At 41.3% G+C, this 21,398-nt stretch overlaps 1 protein-coding gene across 4 annotated transcripts in view; it reads left to right on the top strand.

The window, feature by feature from the left end:
* Positions 1–21,398, top strand: part of MACROD2 (mono-ADP ribosylhydrolase 2) — an 846,867-nt gene that overhangs the window by 812,085 nt on the left and 13,384 nt on the right. For all 4 annotated transcript variants that reach the window (XM_058802883.1, XM_058802881.1, XM_058802884.1 and 1 more), the window contains one exon: positions 410–499. In XM_058802883.1, the coding sequence (XP_058658866.1) occupies positions 410–499 (90 nt within the window). The remainder of the gene's footprint in view (positions 1–409; positions 500–21,398) is intronic.

Below are 21,398 nucleotides of genomic sequence, written 5' to 3'. Positions count from 1 at the left end.
AAGAGACCTTAAGGACCACCTAATTTCAATCCCCCTGCCATGGGCAGGTACACCTTCTACTCAGGCAGGTTGCTCAAAGCTGCTTCCAGCCTGGCCTTCAGCACATCAAGGGGTGGGGCATGGACTGTGTGTGTCTCTGGGATTGCAGTGAGTCCCAGTGAAGATCCGTGTTTGGAGTAGGCACATGGGGATTTTGTGCCTAAATCCCAGAAAGTTCAGTATCTCCAAGGCTTTGCTCTGAACTAGAGCCCCTTGGATTTCCTTGGACAGCTTTTTTATTTGTACTCATGGAGGAAAAGATCCTTTTCCTCTGCCAGTGTTTTTCATGCCTAGGTCTCTAGTGGGTGTCAGTCCTTTCATGTCCATTCTGAAAAGCCTCACTATTCATCTTTTTATCAAATTTATTCAGATCCACTGTTGAACCAAGAAGGCACAACAGAAGCTGAGATTCCTTTGATACTTGGTGCAGAGGAAAAGGAAGAAGGAAAAGCAGAAGGAGGTGAGCTTATTATAAAGCAGATTGAGACAGAGAATGCTGCAGGATTCATGTTATCCTTTTCTGTTGTGAGGAAACATGGAAAGGGCACAGAAAAGAGCTCTTTTTCCCCCTAAGGAAAAATCTTTTTTTGTCTTATCTTTGAGTGGAGTTTTGATATATTGGACTTGGATTTCAATAGGAAGTAAAGCAAAAAAGTGCACACTCAGGTTCTAAAGTGGCATTTAAATGCTCTCCTCACTTTTGGTTTTTTGCATTTAAGCCCATAATGCTGATTAAACAACCAATTTATGTCCATGTAAGTATCCTTGTGATCACATTTGCTAGAAGCATTCTGAGTATTTAAATAAATGGGTATGATACTTATTTGTGAGGTCATTAATAGAGATTTAACCAAAGATTAACTAAAACTAGTAATTCTAATGAAGAAACCAATATTTAGTGAGAATGCAAAGTCTTCTGAAGCAGTAATTTTTTATGGGGGTAAAGTATTTAAAACCTTGGGAATGCTGTTGCAAAGAAATGCACAAATTCAAGTGTTGGATGCTCCTGGGAACCCTGCAATCATCTCACCATTTGTAAAGGCATGTGGTTATATAAAAAGTAATGTATTGTGTAAATAATTCTCTAATTTTAAAGTAAGTGCTAGTTAATTTTTTGGTCATTTGTAGAGCCCAAGGATGAATTTTACAATTCCAAATTAAAATGCAGACATGATTTTTATTGAAAATTCAGGTCAATACTAACTATGTTGTCCTAATTATGAAGTCCTTTTCTCAGCCACATTGACACCAACTTAATTGCAAACCTGCGTTAGCAATATTGACAATTTTCTTCACTGCAAAGCCAGGTTGATAGAACCTCTTTGTTCATATACAGCTAAACAATATTTCCCTTTTTTTTTTTTTTTTTTGTTTTAATTGCCTATCCAAGCTGAGACTAATCACATCTCCTTGTTATCATTTGTGTTAATGGTATTGGTTTTGTGCTGTGTTAATGATGGTGAAGGTAGAATTGATAGAATTTTTGTGTTCAAATTCAGGTAAACACTACCTCAGCTGCAAACCTAGGTTATACAGTACAGGCTGACTCTGCTTGCAAATACCAATGCTGTTATGTTAATCTCCTCCAAATAGAAATTATTTACATATTATTTTATGCATCATCAGAACTAAATTGGAAAAAATGTACCTTCATTACTTGCATATTTTCTCCTCTTTATTTCTTTAGTGTCCCCAACAGCCAGGGACTGTCATTTAGGTCTCAGAAGAGAGATTGTATTTCAACATCTGTGCTACTTACTATTAAAATATGCAATGTTAAGGAAAAGCAGGTAATGTCAGAAAAGGATTGTTCTTGGCACCTTTTCTGTTCCAGCCCTTGATTTAAAAGTTTCAAACACTAAGTAAAAAGTTCTTGCTAAATATTTTGGAACTTGTTCCTACCTGGGGTCTCAGGTGTTGATACTGTGCAGGATTCATCTGATCCAAAGCTTGTTGAAGTCATAGAAGTAGTGTCATCAATTTAAGTGATCTTTTGGTAAGTTCCATGATAAGAGAAGATGTGCTGAGTCTGTGTGCAGGACAACAGCATAAATATTCTGTCCAGCTTCTTCCAAAGGTACTGACTTTGGCACAGGAAAAATAAATGGGTGCCCTTGCAGAGCAGGAGCAGAGAAGGAAAGAAAGCCTTTCCCTTGTCTTGTTTTCATTCTCATGGGTCTAAGCACCCTCATAGCTCATCTTGCTAGCTGCTTCTTGTTCTGGTGGGCACAAATTCTACCACATGGGTTTGGAAAGTTTGACACAAACTGAAGTGGGTCTGGACAAAAAGAGGTAAGAAAAATAAAATCAGCTGAAGTTCAGACTGGTAAAATAATATGTATTTCCCAATGAGAGATTCCTCTTAATGGAAGGAGATTACCTGGCATTAAAAAGAGATTTAATATGTGATATTATTTTATGTAACCTGAGTGCTACCTCCTAAAGTAATTCAGCTGAAAGTTTTCCAGCAGCACACACAGTACATTTGATATAGGATGAAATACTGTATTTTTGTTTTAAGAACTTGGGGGAAAGGCTAATGTGGGACTGCTAGTCCTGTTAAACAGAAATTCATGGATCTTTAGTTGGTTTGACCCATTCTGGATCTATATGCATAGCCAAATGTAGCAACTACTAAATTCCAAACTACCCTGTCTTTCTGTTCTACATGAGATTTTCTTGTGCTTGTTTTCAAACTCATCCCAGAGCAAAGGGTAGCATGTAGCTGCCTCTCTCTCCTCCCTGTCTCACTGGGAGCATTAGATTCTTGGGAGTCATCTGCAATCCTTTCAGTCCTCAGAACTGGAGCTGTGTAAGCCACTAAAGTACCAACAAAGTCCCTTTTCCGACCTTAAGCTGGATTTCTGCTCAGTTACTGATTGCAGCTTTGAAGCGTGCTAGGAAGTTTTTCAATGGTGTTGTTTTCCGTGGAAGAAATGTCTGTTTCTTGATGGTTTAGAGATGTCTCAGTTTACATGAACTTCTGACAAACCACAGGTTATCTTCGGATTTAATTGTGCAAATTTTACTGCCAGCTCATCTCTGTGTTTTGGGGTTTTTTAAAGCTTGCAGGGTCCCTTCTGTGTAGCTCATTTCACTTCACAGCTCCAGGGTCGTGCTGTAGTGTGAATTCCCAGGGAGTCCCAGATCCTGGTGCTTTCAAGGTTCTGGGATGCTGGGAGCCCAGAGGAATGAAGAATCAAAATCTTGGCAGTCACACTCCTAACTCCCATTGCCAGCAGTAAGAACCCAGCCAGATTTCCCTGAAGAATATAACAATGTGAGGCACTGTGTGTTTCATAAAAACCTGCTGTTGCTTTTTCCAAAATCAGTAATAAAATATCACATGTGCCAATTTATTCTCTTTTTTTCCTACTGCAACCTGAAGTTATATATTAAGAGGGAGCAGCTGAAGAAAAAAAGGCAAGCTAAGATGCCTTTTTCATTTTTTTTCCAGCTACTATTATTCGCTCATTCTGGTTCACAAAAAAAAAATAATGAAAATCTATGTTTCTTATAAGATTGGGGAATATTCTCAAATCCCTTTATTAAAAACCAGAGCAAGTGGTGATCACTGACCTATTTGCTGGCTAGGTAAGTGTTCACAGTTTTAACAGACCTTTTGGCAGTGCCTTTATCTGTACACTTGGAAGTGGTCCTGCTGTGTTGTAATGACCATGCAGTCAGCACTTATTTGTAGGTTTAATCAGCACATTTATTCCACAACACAATTTGCAGCACATGGAAGTAAATCTCATATTTGTGTGAATAAGCCAATTTCTCCTCTGAGCCCACTCTCACCTCTGTCATCTCCCCTCTCTTTCTGTCTCCCTTCATTGAGACATTCAATATGATGATTTCCCTCACTAATCACCCTTAGAAGTCATTTAACTCTTTGAAGGGGTAGGTTTTCTGTCAGAGCACTAGAAAATGAAGAGCTATTGCTGTTATTTCTCTGTTTTGTCTTTTGTCTATTTGGGCTGAAATATTTTGTCACCTTGTGCCAATTTGGAATATTGTTTGAGCTTGACATGTGATGTTTCTCCACATGAGCAACAGAGTGGCTTCACCATGAGGTCAGGGCAGGCTGGGGGAGGTTTCCATCCTTTGCAGCACATGTGATTTCCTTTGTCAATCTTCTGATCAGCGCTTGTTCACTCTGAATTTGAAGTCTGTCTAATTTCAGGTTTGAAGTCTGCCAAGTTCTGTTCTAGCTAAGCCCAGTTTTGCTCAGCAGTCTTTGTAACATGAATGGCTGTAACCTGTAACTCTGTGGGCAGCACTTTGTCCATTCCTCTCTTGTCCATTTTGCTTTAGCAGGAGTGATAATTTTATGGTGTGATCTTGGAGAGAACTAAATATTCCAAAGCCTGGGGAAAAGAGCTCTCATGTTTTACAGCTCCAGTCTCAGGCATTTATAGGATTTTTATATGCATTGGTACAGTCATAAATAATGCCAGAATAATGACTTTGTTATCAAACAGTCAAAAATTTCAAAATGACATTGTGGCTATAGAGAAATGAAAGAATTCTTGAGAAAGATCTTTTTTGGACAAATCTGACATTTTTATTACTTATTCGTGGCAATTTTATTGCTTAACCAAAGTCCTTTAATTCTTCAAGTGGGAAATATGAGACATTTTTGGGAAAAAAAAATATAAAAGCCTTCACTAGAATCTTTAAATAGGTAATTTCACTTTGTTTGGAAAGAAAAAAATACTTTGGATTGCTGTAGCTTCTAGAGTACTTCTAGTATAAAGGCTCCAACTTCTTTTATTCAGTTGCTCAAAGAGGAGAGGAAAAAATATCCTGAACCAGATACAGTGCATTTGGTGTTTGATAAGAACCCATACTGAATAGATCAGATGCCATTTTTTGGGCTGTTACAGCATATGCAGATGCTAAATATGAAATATATCTTTACAATCCTATTCTAACAGATGCTGATGTTTGGCAAAGCAAAAGAAAAGTGCACCATTAGGCTTTTCTGCAGAAATGCTGGAAAGGCTGTGGAACCAGAAAGCTGCAAATGGGAATTGAAAGCTCTAGGCTATGCAGAGATATGGGCTGTTGGGAAGCAGTAGGTGGGACTGCTGGGAGGTGTGCAGAGAGATTAGGAATGGAAATCCTAGAAGGTGCCTCACCTCTGAAGCCTCTCTTTACATACCTTAATTTTCTTGAGAACTTCACAAAACTCCAGTGAACTTTTCAGCTGCAGCATCAGCCAGCTGAGGACATTCTGTGACCAGATTATGTTTGCCAGCCCCCTGTGCTGAGTTTGTGGTGGTCCAAGGGCTGTTTGGTCTGTATCAAGCACTCTGCCCTCCTGAAGGCATTATAGCTGTGGCAGAAAAGGACATCATTTCTATGCCTCATGGAAGTAGCCAGGTGAGGCTTACCTGTGTGGGGATACCAGTTGTTGGTTTCTCTGGGTCTGGATTGAGATGGTATTTCATGTTCGGACTCAGGTGTTTGTTATTTGTTATCAGTAAAACAGTCTCACAACCATGGGTTCATTAGCAAGGCACAAAATGGCAACAATCTCTTGTTACAAGGCCTTTTAAGACTAAACTATCCAATTAAGAACTGACACTCTGATTATTTTCACTTTTAACCCAATAACTGATCCCAAAGAGCTGCAATGCAGACTTTTCTGCCCAATTACAAAATGCCACCCAAATCCATGAAGAAGAAACTCAGGACAGCACCCTGTGCCCTCTGCCTTGCTTCCATCCACAACATACTCAAAATCCCAAAACCAAATTTCTCACCAAGTGATACACTCACACTACTCTCTATAATCTATTTCACACCTTAGTGGATTCTGGTCCATTCTGGAGTTTAGGAAACTTTCTCCATGAGTGAGGGTCAAAGTCAGTGCTGTCCTGGGGGTCAGGGCACCCCAGAGCAGACAGAGGAATATTCCCAGTGCCCTGGGTTTCCCCCCTGCCTCCCCTTTGCTCTGCTTATACATTGCAGGCTGCAGAAGAGGAGCTTTGGGGCTTTGGCCCCACTGTTTGTGTGGGGGCTTCGTGCAGTGGGAGCTGTCCAAGCTCTTACATCGGCAAAGAGGCTTCACTAAAGGGGCAGCAGATGGGATGCAGATCTTGTGCAGGGCTTTCCTGAGGGACTTCCCTGAGGATGCTGTGCAGCACTGTGCATTGGCAGTCAGGGTGGTTATTACACTGTCAGTAGTCTGCTCTAGATATTGATTTCAGTCTCTTGAGGGGAAAAAAGTTGTATTTATTTTCCTGCCACAGAAGGAATCTGCTTCTTTTCATTAGTCTCCATATAGCAGGTTCCAACCTGCATGTGCATAAAAAAATAGGTGGTGCAGGATTAATTAGAAGTTTCAATTATTTTTCATCCCTTGCAAGGAAAAATATGTTTTTTTCTGTGTACTTTTCTAATTAGAAAGTAGAAAACATAAGTAATTTTTCAGCTTAAACGTTTTGCTTGCTGTCACAGTCACTTTGTGTTACCGGGGTAAAACAAAAAGGCCAAAAGGAAAGAAAACAGGAAAACAACAATAGGCAATACTATAACAATGATAGTGTTTAAGGTTTCTTATATCTATTTGATTGTTTTCTTCATTTCATTTACAGTAAGCAGAATAGAAATAGTATTATGAATTATCAATTTTTATTGCATTTAAAAATTTCATCTCTTTGTTCCTGCTGAAAGTGTTGACAATGCAGCCTTTGTTTAGTTTAATTAACTGATGTTACAGCACTGAATTGAATCACAGTCAGCATTAAATCAAGTGAAAGAAGCTTTAGAGTGCTTTTCCATATACAGAAAATAATATGAAAGAGAAATTAAACCCTTGAAGATGCTGGAGGAGAAACTGTATATTTTTAATGAAATCTATTGAAGTGCCATTTTCATTTTGATTTTCCATGTTGGGAATGCCAAAAAAAATGAAATCATTAAATCCCAGTGAAAAGCAGATGCTATGATGTCATTCTTAGTCCTCATATGTTTATAATAGTATTACATGATATTGTATGTTTTTTACTTGTGAGCTACAAGTCTTGAAGAGCTTTAAGATATTGATAAGGCCCTTTTCACATATGAAAACTGGGGAGAAAATAGAATCTGTATTCCAAATTGTGGGGTCTAAGTCTACCATGCTTTGGTTTTAGCTCACCTCACAAAGAGACAGCACTGCCTTATGGAAACAAAACATTTCTCTCTTTCAAACAATCTGAAACTATCTCAAATAGCACCCAAGGAATGAGGGAAAGGAACATGGGAGAGTATCTGACATCTCAGAAACAGTGTCCTGTAACATATTGAGAAAGTAGGGCTGCACTGATACAGATGGCATCATAGCCATCAGTATTTCTGGAAATAAGCTTAGAGATAAGGCACCACTTTAACATATATGTACAGTTACAGAGGTATCTGTTTGAGCAGTGAGCTTAGCTCCTGTGTGCCACAGTAAGAAATTCAATCTTAATTAAGAATAAGTGCAGCAGACCAAAGGAGTGCAGGCAGTTTCACCAGGAAACAGTTTGGTCCCTCACAGAGAAATGTTATGTCTTTGTGCCATTTTCTACAAAAGGAGTCTTTGTTTTGTTAAGCACTGATAAATTTTAGATTCTTACCTCTTTTAATAAAGTTTGTTTATGATGGAATACACTCATCCAGCTGAGCTGGCTCTGGAACTGGAAATTCTGTGCTCCCACGTGCTTAGGTTTTGGATGGATGTGCCTTGCCCAGGTTGTGGCACTATGTTGTAGCTGTTTCAAAAATTCAAATGGCCACACACTCAGGGCAGAAGGGAGACAAACTGCATTTAACCAGGGATTTTCATAAAATAGAGTGGAGTCCAGTCCTAACTGTGTGGAGACCACAACCAGTGGGAGTGGAGAAGGTATGATTTGGGAAACTGTCTTTTTTTTTTCTCAAGTGTAGAACAGGAAGGAATTAAAAGAAAACACCATATGCCCTAGGATTGAAAGATTCTGTGGCTTGTTCTTTGAGGAGTGGAAGAACATTTTCACTTCCCTGATTATTTCTGTAGTTTTGCCTAGTGCTGTGGTGAGAGTAAATCTTGTTCTCATATGAGAAGGGTGGCATTTACTCACTCCATACTGTCACGTGGATCAAGAGACACACTTTTTGATTCAGCTCTGTTCTGTTTTCTGTGAATTCCCACTTGTGGCTCTGCTAGTGAGGTACACCATGGCTTCATGGGTGTCCCTGCCTCCTGTGCCTGGAGAGGGAGGCCAGAGCTGTACAAGAAGGGAAATGTGTGTACAGCCTTGTGAAGCAGAGGTTGCTTTGCTAGTGCATGAACTCAACTGAGATGAAACCTTTCTCACTGCAGCTGACCCAGAGCAGGAAAAATCCCACTCAATCTCACTCAGATCTTTGAAGCATAATGCTTTCCTCTGCATTTTCTCTTCCTTTTTTCTGCACTTTTCCCGTAACTTTTTGGCAGAAGGTTTTCTGTCCCCTCACCCGTTCCTAATGTGGTTGACAGGTGAGCATTCTTTTGAGGTTTTGCCATCTGGAAGGAGTTTTCCTCTGCTTCATTGGCTTTTATCACATTTTGCCTCCAGATGAGCATGCAAGGTCAGCATCACCAGCATGCCTGGCCCTCAGTATCAACCCAGCAGCCCAACCTGACCTTGTCTGTAGCCACTCTGAAAGATCTACCAGGGAGAAAGCTCTTCCCTCCTAATCTCTGGAGCTGCATCTGAATCAGGCAGCAGGGTCATCCCAACACGTTGGTGCAGAAATACAGCTCTTGGGGACTTTCTGTTATTTCACAAAAAATCTCCTTTTTTGGGGTCTTGCATGATCTCTGAGGAGCCTTTCCTGGAGCACTCCTGTGTGCTGTGCTTGTGCTCTTAGCTGCAACTAAACCAGTGCTCTGAATTATGGACTGTGAGTTGCAGCTGCAGACAGTCTATGGGCAACTGCAGAAACACTTTAGTTTTGTTTTAGAGATCCAAGAGAAACATGAAGAGTATTGGAATGGTGGGGTTTTCTTACTTACCTATGCACATGCTTCAATGCTTATAATCTATTTACTTGATTAACACTTGATTGCCTTGCTGAAACGGTTGCCAATGATTTTCCTCCCATGTTCAGACTTGTGACTTCTATCCTGAACTCTAAAATCTGTTGCTTTGTACAGCCAGCAAATTTCAACCAAAAGATGACCTTCATTACTGCTTCACTGTTGCAGGGTCTTTACGCTGAAATTTTGGGGTATATAAGCCCTTTGACACATTATTCCCCATTGTGGATGTTCCTTTACTGTTTGTTTGTTCTGCAGCCACTGTGCCAGTAATCAGAGGCCAAAACCTCCTTTATTCTATTTACATCATCCTAAAACCTCTCAATACTTACATTACATTACAACCCTTGAAAGGCAGCATGTCTACACATTCAGCATTTTCTCTGTGGAGGAAATATGCAGTCACTTAGAGGCTATACCATTCTTACCTGGACAGAAAAATTGGTTAAACTCTGTTCTGGATTTTGAGCAGAAAAAGTCAGTAGTCTCTTCATTGCCCCCTGGTTACAGCTAACAATGGTGTATAGTCAGGGGGTCAGGATGCCAAATTCACTGTATCAGAGCTTGAAAAACATTGAGATTCCCAATTTGTGGCCAAATGCTATCACAGTTACAGCTACACAGTGTTTCATCAGGTAAAGCACAGCTGCTGGACATGTTTTCACAGTCTGACAGCCTGAAATGTAGCACAAAGGTGTCAAATGAGAACAAATGGAGATACCTCAGGTGCTTCAAAATAAGATGTCAATATTCTGAAAAATCAATGCCTAACTCCAGGAACTCAAGTTGAGGAAATTAACTTGCCTGATTCCTCCAGCTATCCCAGCTAGGAGTAAGATGAGTAGGAAGCTAACAGACTGAGCAGGGAGCACAGCTGGGTCTGAGCATCATCCCCTTTGTGGGGTGCTGATACCTTGGTATGGTGCCTCCACCAGCCCAGCTGGTCTGGAGAGGTCAGAAAACTGAGGAGGACTTGCTGTTATGAATGTGCAGCAGCTTCACTCCTTCTTGTTTTGCTCTTTTCTGAGCATTGAAAGGTCTCCACAGGTGACACATTCTCATTGGTGCTGTCCCAGCAATGAGAGGGGCTTCCCACATGGTTGTCTTGCAGGAATCTCTAAGACACAAGGATCAGGGGTGGAACCCTTCCAGCATTAATTCAGATTTATTTCCAGCATGCTCTGATCAAGAGGGTGTGAGGGCAGAGTAAGCACTGGCATGGTCCCCCTCCCTCACTGGGGTTCAGATCCTCATTGCTCCAAGTTTTGCATGGCTGCTGCCAAAACACCTCAGTTCAGCCCTTGACCCTTCTTCTTGTGATCTCACCTCAGATCCATGGTGTTCTGCTGTGGTCCTTACCCACACACCCAATTCTTCCTTTACATACCAGGAGCTCCTGTCTGGTGCTCACATTGATCTAAACAGCTGGATCACCAAAGAGACCAGAGCTGTGCTCTCATTTTTTGGGACTTGCTCCCTGGGACAGCAGATATTTTACAATTACCCTCACATGAGCGTGGCTAACAGCTTCCACACCCATCTTGGTCTGGTAAAGCTGGCATCCTCTGTGGGTTTTGTTTAGCTCTCTCTTCCAAGGCAGTGACTGTCCAGTGTGTGGTAGGTACAGCTGTGGTGGTCTTTTTAAACCCTTGTCAATGTTTTTAATGCCAGTATCATCATAAATCTGCTTGCGCATAGAAACCTGAGTCTTGAATTGCAGATGACTGAGGTCACTGGGAGGTTACTGACATGTCTCAGAAACCACACAGTTACTGAGTTACAGGTAATGCAGGCTCCTGCAGCTGGAGCACAGCTGGTTTTCAGGTAAAGGTCCAAACATTTGGATGCTTTTGTGGCTTGGATTTGAATCTTCTGGCAGTGCAATATGGGCAAGTTTGCTTTAAAAAGAAAAGAAAGTTAAAGAAAAAAGTCTTTAAACAATATTCGTAGTATTGCCTGCTTCCATCATTGCATAAAATAGATTTCCTGGATTCAGTTCTGCTTGCAGATCCAGCTGGCTCTTGAAGTGTGTGAGCATGAAAAAGCAGATCATAAGAAATACATCTTGTACCTATCTAAAGGAACCCAAGTTATCTTAGAAATGGATGCATATAGAGATCACAGAATCTGCTCATGAAACTATTCCCTCTGGCATGAAGCACAGCCAATGTTTAACAGTACTAAGTCAAAGGTGTGATGTTTAAGACACAGGAAATCTTTCCAAAGTGAAAAGAATTTTCAAGGGGAGCCTGGGGGAGAGATATTCATGTCAAGATTTGGCTGTAAAATATGGTTAATGCCATTTGTTCTTATCACAGCTGCTATGGGATATTTAACCACCAGAGGCAGCCATGACCTGAGGCTGATATCTGATCCTGGAAGCAGCAGTGCCATGAAATGTATGAGATTGCCAGGACCATTTCCCTCTTGTAATGAGGTCTTCCATTCAAGGATAGATATAGCTTGCTCTTGCCCAGCTTGTGAATCCAGCTAGATCTCCAGCACACAGCTGAAAAAACTGGAGAAGGATCTGCACGTAGGAGGGAAGGAAATCAGCTGCACACATTCACATTCCAAAAGTGAGAATGAGCACAGCAATGCTTTCTGGCAAAGCTTTGGTCACAGCTTGGGGTGTTGAAGCCAGTTTTCTCCTTGCTAACCTGCGCCTGTAATCAGCTGGATACATACCCATATCCTCCAAGAGGAGAAGGCAGGATGACATTGGCACTTTCACACCTCACAACTGACAAAGGCATTCAGAGCAAAGATAGTTCAGATTTTGCTCCAGTGTGTGTGAAGTTTGCCCTTTGGATGTTGTGATTTTTCTCTAGCTAGTCTTAGAGGTAAGAAAACACAGCTGAGCCTTACCCAGGCCTGAAGAGGCTGGAGCACATCAGCTGCTTGCCATATTGCTGGAACACCTGTGGCATTTGCTTTGAAACCTAAATGCAGGCTGTTCACCTGTACTGCCAAGTACAACAGAAGCTTCCTTCTGGCTGGCAGGGTGGTATTAGTTTAAAGAGAGCACCATCTGTGAAGCCTTGGAGAGCAGCAGTCAGGAGAAACAGGCAGAGAGGTCACCAGGAATAGTCTTGCTCTCATCTGGGGGCCTCGCCACCTGCGTCTATTACCCATCATTTCTAATTAGCAGATGTACCTTGGGGAAAGCCACTCATTTGCTTCCCTGAAGATGCTGTTCTTACTGAGAGATGTTGTTTTTGCTGAGCCTTGTGAGTTGATTTTGTGAGCTTTCGCAGGCATTTGGGGTGGTATGGTCTTGGTGGCTCAATAATTAAGGAGTCCTGTACCTCCCTGCTACAGACTGCCCCTTGTCTTTCCCCTTTCTTCTCAATGCTGCTGCCAGATGGTTGGAGATTTTTCACCCTTTCAAAAGCTTTGTATTTCCCCATCTCATCAAGCACATCTCAGCAATGCTTAATTAACCTAAGGCATTTCAGGCCCCCTTATTTGCCCCCAGAAGATAAGTTAAGGACTTGAACATTTTCAATAAAGTGCTTGGAAAGCAAATCCTTAGAGGCAAGTGATAGGTGCAGGAGAATGTTATTCCGTGTTATTTAGTTGTTTGCTCTTTCTTCTCTCTCTTCCTTCTGTCTGTCCTTATATCCATACATCCTTCTGCCCGAGCTCTTCTTGTCTTTCAGAACATTCAGGGATGCCCCTTGATTTGTCACACCAGCTGATGTCTGGTACTATCCTGAGAGCTCTTACCCTTGGGCCAGTTCAATTGTTTTTAACCTGTTTTAATCTGGTTTAATCTTTAGATCCCCTGAATAAAAAATGGCAAATATAATTAGCTAAATAATTAATATAACTGTTTTTGACCTGTTTTAATCTCTTTAGATCCCCTGAAAAAAAAATGGCAGATAGAATTAGCTAACCAGTTCTAGGAAACCGTTGAGTTAAGGTATTTTGATTTATGGTTTGGGATTCTTTTTCTTTTGTCTGCATAATTCCCACAATTGCTTGAAACTAGCTTATAAGCTTTATTTACAAGATCAGAGCAGTTGAAATGAAAGCCTGGTTAATTAACAGAAAAATTTATTTGCATCTTGCTTTGTGTTGACATTGAACATAGTTTGTTTCTGCATTGTCACATACACTCTTTTATTACTAATCTGCAAGCTGTAACTGTACAGCTGCAAATGAGATTTTAAAAAAAAACACACAAAGCACAACTTTTTTCCCTTTTTTCCTCCCTCCCTATAAAACATGAGAGCTGGCTGCTTAACCACATGAAGCACAGATTTTGTGTGGGATTCCAAACACCTCAGAGATAACTGTCACATAATTTTGCCACCCAATTTAATTCAGTGGCTGGTGGTTTGCATTTACAGGTGGATGAGAGCATCCAACCATCAGGTGTGTGCATCACTGGAATTAAATGCCTGCTAGTTTATCTGCTCAGGAGATAAATATTTATACATCATTAAAATGGTTAGCTGTATATAGATGGAAATGTCCATGGATGATGGGGGAGGATGTGTGAGGGGTTTCCTTGCAGCCACAGAGGATGTGACCCCAATTACTGCGGTTTTCTCCCTGACACTTCCCTTCATGTTGTACATGAAGTTGTTGCTGCTGTGTGCTCGCTGCCCAGAGGAGCAAAGTGCCTTATCTAAGGGCAGATTAAAATGCTCTTCACATGCCTTTCTGATTCTTGGCATTTTTTAAGCCACTGAGGGAAATAAAATGCGAAGAGTGTGTGTAAATGAAATGCACAGTGTAGGTTTGTGTCATGGGGGAGTGTTATCTCTGTAATGGTGCTCCCTCCATTTCCATAACTCCGGCTGTGGCTGAGGAGGAGCACAGCTCCCCAGGGTATCACCATCCCTGTGTACAGACCACGTGGCAATCCTTGAAGTGCTAATTGGCTTCCTTTTAAGCCAGTTGTTGCATTTTTCATTCTTTATTTGTTTTTCACTAAAAGGAATGTTAGTATTTTTGTGATGGCTGGCGCTTAGCGGAGCTCCTCTGTACAAAGATAACAAATCTTAGTTATGTGACCTGACATTCTCCCTGGGACTGGGCTTGGAACAAAGCAAGCCAGTGGCATTTCAAAGCCTGCCTTTAAATTAGTTGGTTATATACTCTCTTTATAAGAATCACTAGGAAATGCCATTTCTCTGGTATTTTGCACCTTCTCTTAATTGCCTGAGAGGTGGAAAAATTTTTGGGAAAAAACTTACAGCAGGGGTGTTGGAAGTAGATGATTTTTAAGATCCCTTCCCAAACTATTCCATGATTCTATGAGCCCAGGACCCAAAGGACAGCAATGCACAAAGCTTGAAGCTGCTCCATGCTTTCTGTATCCCTGTGCTGTCCAAGAGCTCCAAGTGGTTGGGTCTGCTGCAGGCTTTTGGAAAGAAGAGCTGAGCTCTAAACCCTTGAGAGCAGCTACTGCAGGTACTGCAAATTTCTGGGCAGGCTTTGGAATTGACATCTGGATTTTCCTCTCCCTGCCCTGCTGCTGGGAGTTGCTGAGGAGGCATCACCCAGAGCAGGAGGGGCTCCCCAGCTGCTGGCTGAGCACCCCTGATGCTGATAACATGGAATAAATCAGAATTTGGAGGGTATGTCCAGAGGAAAGCTGGAGGAAGGGACAGGGGGCTGGTCCAGCCTTGGCAGGGCCCAACCAGTGTGGCTGAGGACACCAGAGGGACCCAGCATGCCCAAAGCCTTGGTGATGAGGTTTGTGATGGTGCTGTGTTTCTGCAAAATACTTTGTCTTTGATCCAATACTCTATATAACCAGGAATTTTGTTTTGGCAGCTCTTTTCCCCACATTTCACAGGTTTCTAGTTTCTGGAGATTTCACAGTTTTGTTGCTATAAACCATCACCCACTGAAACTGATTGGCCTGCTAGCAGCCCTTGGCAAAATTTTTTAAATAAATCCACCTTTTTTGAGGCCTGATATTCAAATCACTGATGGGCTCCCCTTGGGAGGGATGGCCTTTTGTTACAAGCCTTGCTCTGCAGTGCAAACCTGCTTTCACATGGCCACAACAGCAGAGATCCAAGGGCTGGACTGTGATGGTGAATGTCAGAAAGCATTGCTACACAGGCTTACTCTGGGGAAGCCATTCTGGGCACAAAATGTGATCCATGGCATGGGATCCAGTTCTTATAATTTCCTTCAGCCATTTGCACCTTTTTTTCATATGTGGGCTGTGAAAAGAGCTGCATTAATTCAGGGTTTGTAAATTGGAGGACAGGCAGAAATAAATGGGTCTGAACTTTTAGGCTTGCTATAGTAAATATGCCATGAGATGAAGAGTAGATAAACTGAATTTAGAGAGCTTAAATTTGGGTTAATTTTCATTATGCTTTCTATTGTAGGTTAATGGTTACACTGTTAAGTTTTCACTTAGAGTATGAATTGCTCTCTGTTAAGGAAATTAAACATAAGTGAAAAATTTTTCTGATAGGAAATATACAGAAGAATAAACAGGATCTTTTTACCTATTAGTACTATTAGTATTAATTAGGACTTTTACTATCATTAATGATTACTGCTGTATAGTCCAGTCTCTAAACTTAAACTGGAAATGCCATGCAAAGTGCCCTTCACAGTTTCCTTTATCCAAGGAATGCACAGCCTAAATTCCATGATTTTGTGTGCTCATCAGCCTAATTGAGGCATCCCTTTCATGGACTGCCAACACAGTGGCACCACTGTCCTATACATGGATTCTCTGAGACCACCCAGCTTCCTCCAGCTCTGCTGCTTAAAAAATAGCTTGCTTGGCTCTGCCAGAAATGCTTGTGTCATCAATGCCCAGCAAACACATTCTTAAATGCATCCTGCTGGGAAATCAGAGGCAGTTCCTTCTTGTTCCTCCCTCCATGAAAATGTCTGACAAAATCGAAAAATACTCATGTCCTTTTAAATTGGGGGGGGTTTTCATTTTTCCTTTAATTTTTGCCAGCTTCAGTTTCAAGTTCTGGCAAGAGCCAGCAACATTTCTCTGGAAATCTTGGGCTTCACAGGATACGTTTGCATGACTCTCTGAAAACATGACATTTCCCATTATACTATCTGTTCTTTTAAACCAGGAAAAACAAAGCATAATTTGATTCAGGAGAAGGTTTCATTATAAATATTTTCATGGAGGGCACGTGTGCCTTTGCGGTGGGTTCCCTGTACAGCAGGACCACCCCCTGCCTGCAGAATGCAGTGGCTGCAGGGGCTCCGTCGCAGTGTCAAGGCTTCTGCCAGTCTCCAGCCTGAGCTGGGCACAATATTCCAAATTATGGCAGGTTTTATCAGGCTGAGGATCAGTGCTTGGGCCCCTCATGAGGTTTTCAATCAGTTCTCACCATTGTCACAGATATCCAGGGTGACTTGAAATTCCCCTTTAAGGCACAAGGCTTATTTCTTCCCTACCACCCCAAATAATCTCCACACCTGTTAAGAGAAATGTCACAGACTTTTTGAACTTAAAGCACATCTCATGTATGGACCACTTTTTGGTGCCAACATCAAAATAACTGGGCAGCTAAGTTGGGAAGACCTAGATTTGCTATGAGCTATAAATTTTCTGGGCAAAGACCAATTTTCTAACAGACCCTCCCCTTTTAGGGTGTGTATCATTTAAAATAGGTTCTGTGTGAAGAGAGCCATGCAAGGTGTTTGTTTCCTGTATTTTCTTAGATACATAAACATCCAGTGCACAGTTGTGAAAGAAATTTGTTTGGCCTCTTTGGATTGACAGATTGATGTATTTTACTGCACTGAAGTGTAGTAAAAAAATGGAAATTGCACAACTATGAGCCACCTAGACTTTTAAGCCTACTCAGGAAATCAAGATATATATCTGAAAAATATTTATATATATTTTAAGAAATACAATAAAGCTTATTTTTAAGATGGTGACATTTTTCTATTTTCAGTGCCCAACAAAACCAAGATTCAAGGCCAGCAACTTAATTCTAGGTGACACCTCTCCTAATCCTTTATGGCTTAATCCTTCAGTTTTATCTGTGACTCTGAGGAAATGTCTGTCAGGGCTGAAGTCACTTGCACCAGGAGATTAACACTTCTGCATTCTTTTTTGAAAGCTTCAGTAGCTCCCATGAAAGTAAAAGCTGCCGAGGTATTTGTGGAGACTGTGGGCAGTGACAATCTTTACACTATTGTGCAAATTCTTGCAGACCTGGGCCATGTGCACATTTCTAGAGAGCATTTTTAAGAGATACCTCTTACCTCTAATTCTCACCTTTGTGCTGTGTGCTGGCAAAAACTCTGTATTACCCTCCCTCCAGCTCTGGGTATTCAAGTAGAAGAGGGGAAATGTTGCTGCTTTTTGACACAAGGCTGGAATCACAATGTCAGGGGGTTTTTTTATTATTATTCCTAAGCTCAAAATACTTGAAATATGTATAATGGAAAGGCTCTGGGCGTCTGCAAGTTCCTAAGCTAAGAAGGTCTTATGAATAAATTGTAAAGCATAATCTGAATCCAGCAACCTGAAGAATTTAGCTGGAGGAAGTGTTTTTAGAGTGTGAGTGTCATCCTGCTTTAGCAGGACAGGATTCTGCCACTATCAGCTGCTAATGCAATTATTCTCCTCTGGTTTAAATGGTAGAGGTCTTGATTTTGATGCTAAGATTGCAAACACAAGCCCTTCTGTTTTCTGGCACCCCAGAGGAGGGAGCTGGCATTGCAGGAAGGGCTGGGTACTCCAACATGCCAGCCTGGAATTCAGTGTTTTCTGTGGCCTGTGGTATTTCTGAATGTCCCACAGCCCTGGCTGACCTTCAGGACGGCTCTTTGTAAGGAAAGAGCTCATCAGTTACAAAGAGGATTTGAGGAGGTGTTACTGAGGATTTGAGGAGGTGTTAGTTTCAAGGAAAATTATAGTTATCTTTCTAGACTCAAATCTGCTAGTTTTCATGATAGACACCAGTTTTATTAGGAGTTCTACAAATTCTGTCGAGGGAAAAAGAATGGAAAAGCCAGGTTGTTGGTTAGAATGTCACTTAGCTTTCCAAGCACAGATTCAGGAGGTGGTGTTATCCTTAGTGCAGGGAGAATTGGCATGGATTGTTAAAGTCCATGTTCAGGATTCAAAATAGTTGCCCTAAATTTCAAAAATGCTGAGCACATCCAAAACACTTTATGAAGTGAGCCCCCTTTGAAGCCAGATGGAGCTGCTGGAAGCTTGAAGCTTTTGAAGAAAGGGATCTGAAGTCCCTTTTAAAGTGCTCCTAACGTTAGTCAGCTATTGTTGAAAATGCTGACCCGTGTGTGCTGGCATCTGGAACAACCTCTGTGTTAAAGATAGTTTGATGGATAGAGGGGATATGATTTCCAGTGCTAAAGGGAAAAAATCCTGCATTTTTTTAATATTCTCTGATAAGAAACATACTGAGACAGTTTTGTCCTCCTCTTTTACCCCCCTCTTTTTTTCTTAAAGACTTTTGTTCAGACCCTGTGTTGTATGGTTTTGGCCTCCAGTTTCTATTTGGTATCCTGAGGTATAACACAACTTTGAGAAGTTTTCAATAATATGGAGCAAAGGCAGGATGGTTGAGGAAAAACATGCGTCAGCTTTCAGAAAGAGTTGCTCCAGTTTTTACCCAATGTCACAGTAATGATCTGGGCAGAAGCCAGCCTTGGTCTAACTTGCTGTTTGAATTTACTATCTTTTGAAACAAAGTGTCTGATGTATGTGAAACCTTGTGTAAATTTCTGCTCCCTTGTTCTCCTGCTTGTAAAGTTGCCAGAATGACCAGGAACAGCAGGGTGGACTTCCTCAAACAGTGGGAATGAGGCTGTGTAAGGAGAAGAGTTGTTTGGAATAAAGTGCTGTGGGAGACAAGCCCACTGTACATGCACCTAAAATGAGCAGAAAATCTCATCAATCCCAGAACCTGGGTGTCAGTGATGATAGATGTCAGAGCTGATGAACCTGACTGACGACTTGTCCATAGGAATTTATTGTAGTTCTGATGCACATTGCTGGCTTTTTGCCTGCCCACTACTACTGAGTCCTTGCACAGAGTTTGAGAAGAGGAAAAGCTGCCTCTCTAAAGTGTCCTGCAATCACAAAGCTGTTCTTGGTGGTGCCTGCTGACTGATTTTTTAGGAGACGCTGAAAAACACAGTGGCCTTTCTCTTGCACTTACTGCTGTGCTCGGGTTGTTTTTGGGGATGAGGCAGGTAGTGAGCAGGAACTGAAACAAATCACTCATGAGTTTCACAAACAGCAGGAAAAAAATGACAGAATGGGAAAGACAGGTAAATAATCATACAATTTCAGTTCCCTTCACTTGTCATAATGCTACTGAGCATGCTATCTGCCTTATTTGCAGGCAGGGATGGAGCATAAGTGCTTTGGAAGCCATTCAGGACAGGTGGTCTACAGTTTGATCACAACCAGGCAACATTTTAGTTGTGTTAACAGCCAGAGGGATGAGATGAAGTTTTTTGGGTGCTCCATTTCAAACATTCTGTGCTGCAAGCTTCTTCTCTGATGAGAGGTTTCACAAAAAGAGCATCTGGAAAACAATGACATGGCCTTTTACACATTTTCCAGAACTAAAAAAAAAAAAAAAACAATCAAAAAGGCTTTTCTTAAAACAATGTACCTTGCGTTCATCAAGAACCTGCTGTATGCAGGTTTATCCTGGTTTTGGAGAGAGATAAAATACACAAAGTGCTCCTGTTGGACATGAGTGATTTTAGATGTGCCATACAAAAATTTGTATGGATCTTATGGACTGTGTTGCTGAGTGACAACCCTCACTAGCCTCCCATTCCCACCTTTGGAGAACGGTAGGTGTCGCAGACGTCTTTTATGGAAAATCCTTTCCTTAGGATTTTTCCTCCTGAGAAGCTGGGAGGCCTCAGGAACAAAATGTAAACATTGATTATCTGCTGCTGTGGAATGCAACAGGTGCATCTGTGATTGGCCATTAATTAGAAACATCCAACATGGGCAATCACAGCTGGCTCGGACTGTTTGTCCGATACAGAAGCTTTTGTTATCATTCTTTCCTATTCTATTCTTAGCTGGCCTTCTGATGAAAGCCTTTCTTCTATTCTTTTAGTATACTTTTAATATAATATATATCATAAAATAATAATTTGAGCTTTCTGAAACATGGAGTCAGATCCTCATCTCTTCCCTCAGCCTGAGACCCCTGTGAATGCTGTCACAGGTAGGCACAATGGGATTTTACTAACAGGATGTTTAATAAAAAGCTGGAAGGGGATAGGGATGAGCAGATCTTAGACACTTTTAAAATGTATTTTTTAAAGATTGCCATTCAGCTTGAGCTGGGAACAGCAGTGTCTGGGAGCAGCATGATGCCTTTAGGTACATTTGTGTGCACAAACACAGAGAGCTGAGCTGACACACACTGCACTGGAGGGAAAGGAGATCCATCTCTCTTTGTTACCCTGGAAAACAAAGCCAAAATGCCAAAAAGGAGGGTACACACTCCAATTAACAACAAAGGGGCAACACAAATCCAGAATGGAGCAAAATTCCTGGGGACAGGGTGGTGGTTGATTGAGGTGTGGCATTCCTGATATAACAGGTAGAGTTGTTTGTTATTTACTGAGCCAGGCTGAACAGCAAGAGCCACGGTGGTGGCAGTGCCATTCTGCAGATTCAGAACTGTCAGGCTTGATCTGCACATTGCAGAAGGACAACAAGGGAGAAAACTGCCCTCCAGCTCAAACATAAATGAAGTACAGATGGAAAAGGATTGCTGTTTTTTTTCTTAGCTCCCCAAGAGCAGCAGGTTGGGTGCTTACACCTGTAAAGCCATGCAAGAAGGCAGCACAAATATTTGATGTGGTGGAATCCAGTCTAATTAAAAGGGTCAATCATCCCAGATGGATATCAAACAGGAGCCAAACTGAATCCTTGTGTCACAGACAGCTTCTGTTTCCAAATGAGGCAGCATTTATAATGTTACTAAAATACAGCAGTAAACAAAGTATCTGAAGGCTTGACAGTCACATTAGCAAAGTGGTACAATGAAATGACTGGAAAAAAGGAAAAAACCAACTCTGGCTATTCACAGAGCAAAGAAATGGGAACTGGTTTTGACAGATAAGATAATGCAGCTGTTGGTCAGAAGAGCTTTGTCTGTTTTTTGAGGGTTTTTTTGTTTGGTTGGTTTGGTTTAGTTTTGTTACTCAGATGAAAAATTGTGTGTTCCAATTTTAAACAGAGATATTTGGATTTATTCTTTTTTAACGTGCCCGACTCTCTCAGAGTCTCAAGATTAGGGGAAGCATATTTACAGCTAAACTCAAAACAACAGTGGGTATTGATTGGAGAAATCTG

Source organism: Ammospiza caudacuta, chromosome 3, assembly GCF_027887145.1.
Source record: "Ammospiza caudacuta isolate bAmmCau1 chromosome 3, bAmmCau1.pri, whole genome shotgun sequence".
NCBI classification, from domain to species: Eukaryota; Metazoa; Chordata; class Aves; order Passeriformes; family Passerellidae; genus Ammospiza; species Ammospiza caudacuta.
The sequence above is the reverse complement of the archived record's forward strand: the minus strand, read 5'-3'. Positions and strand labels throughout refer to the sequence as shown.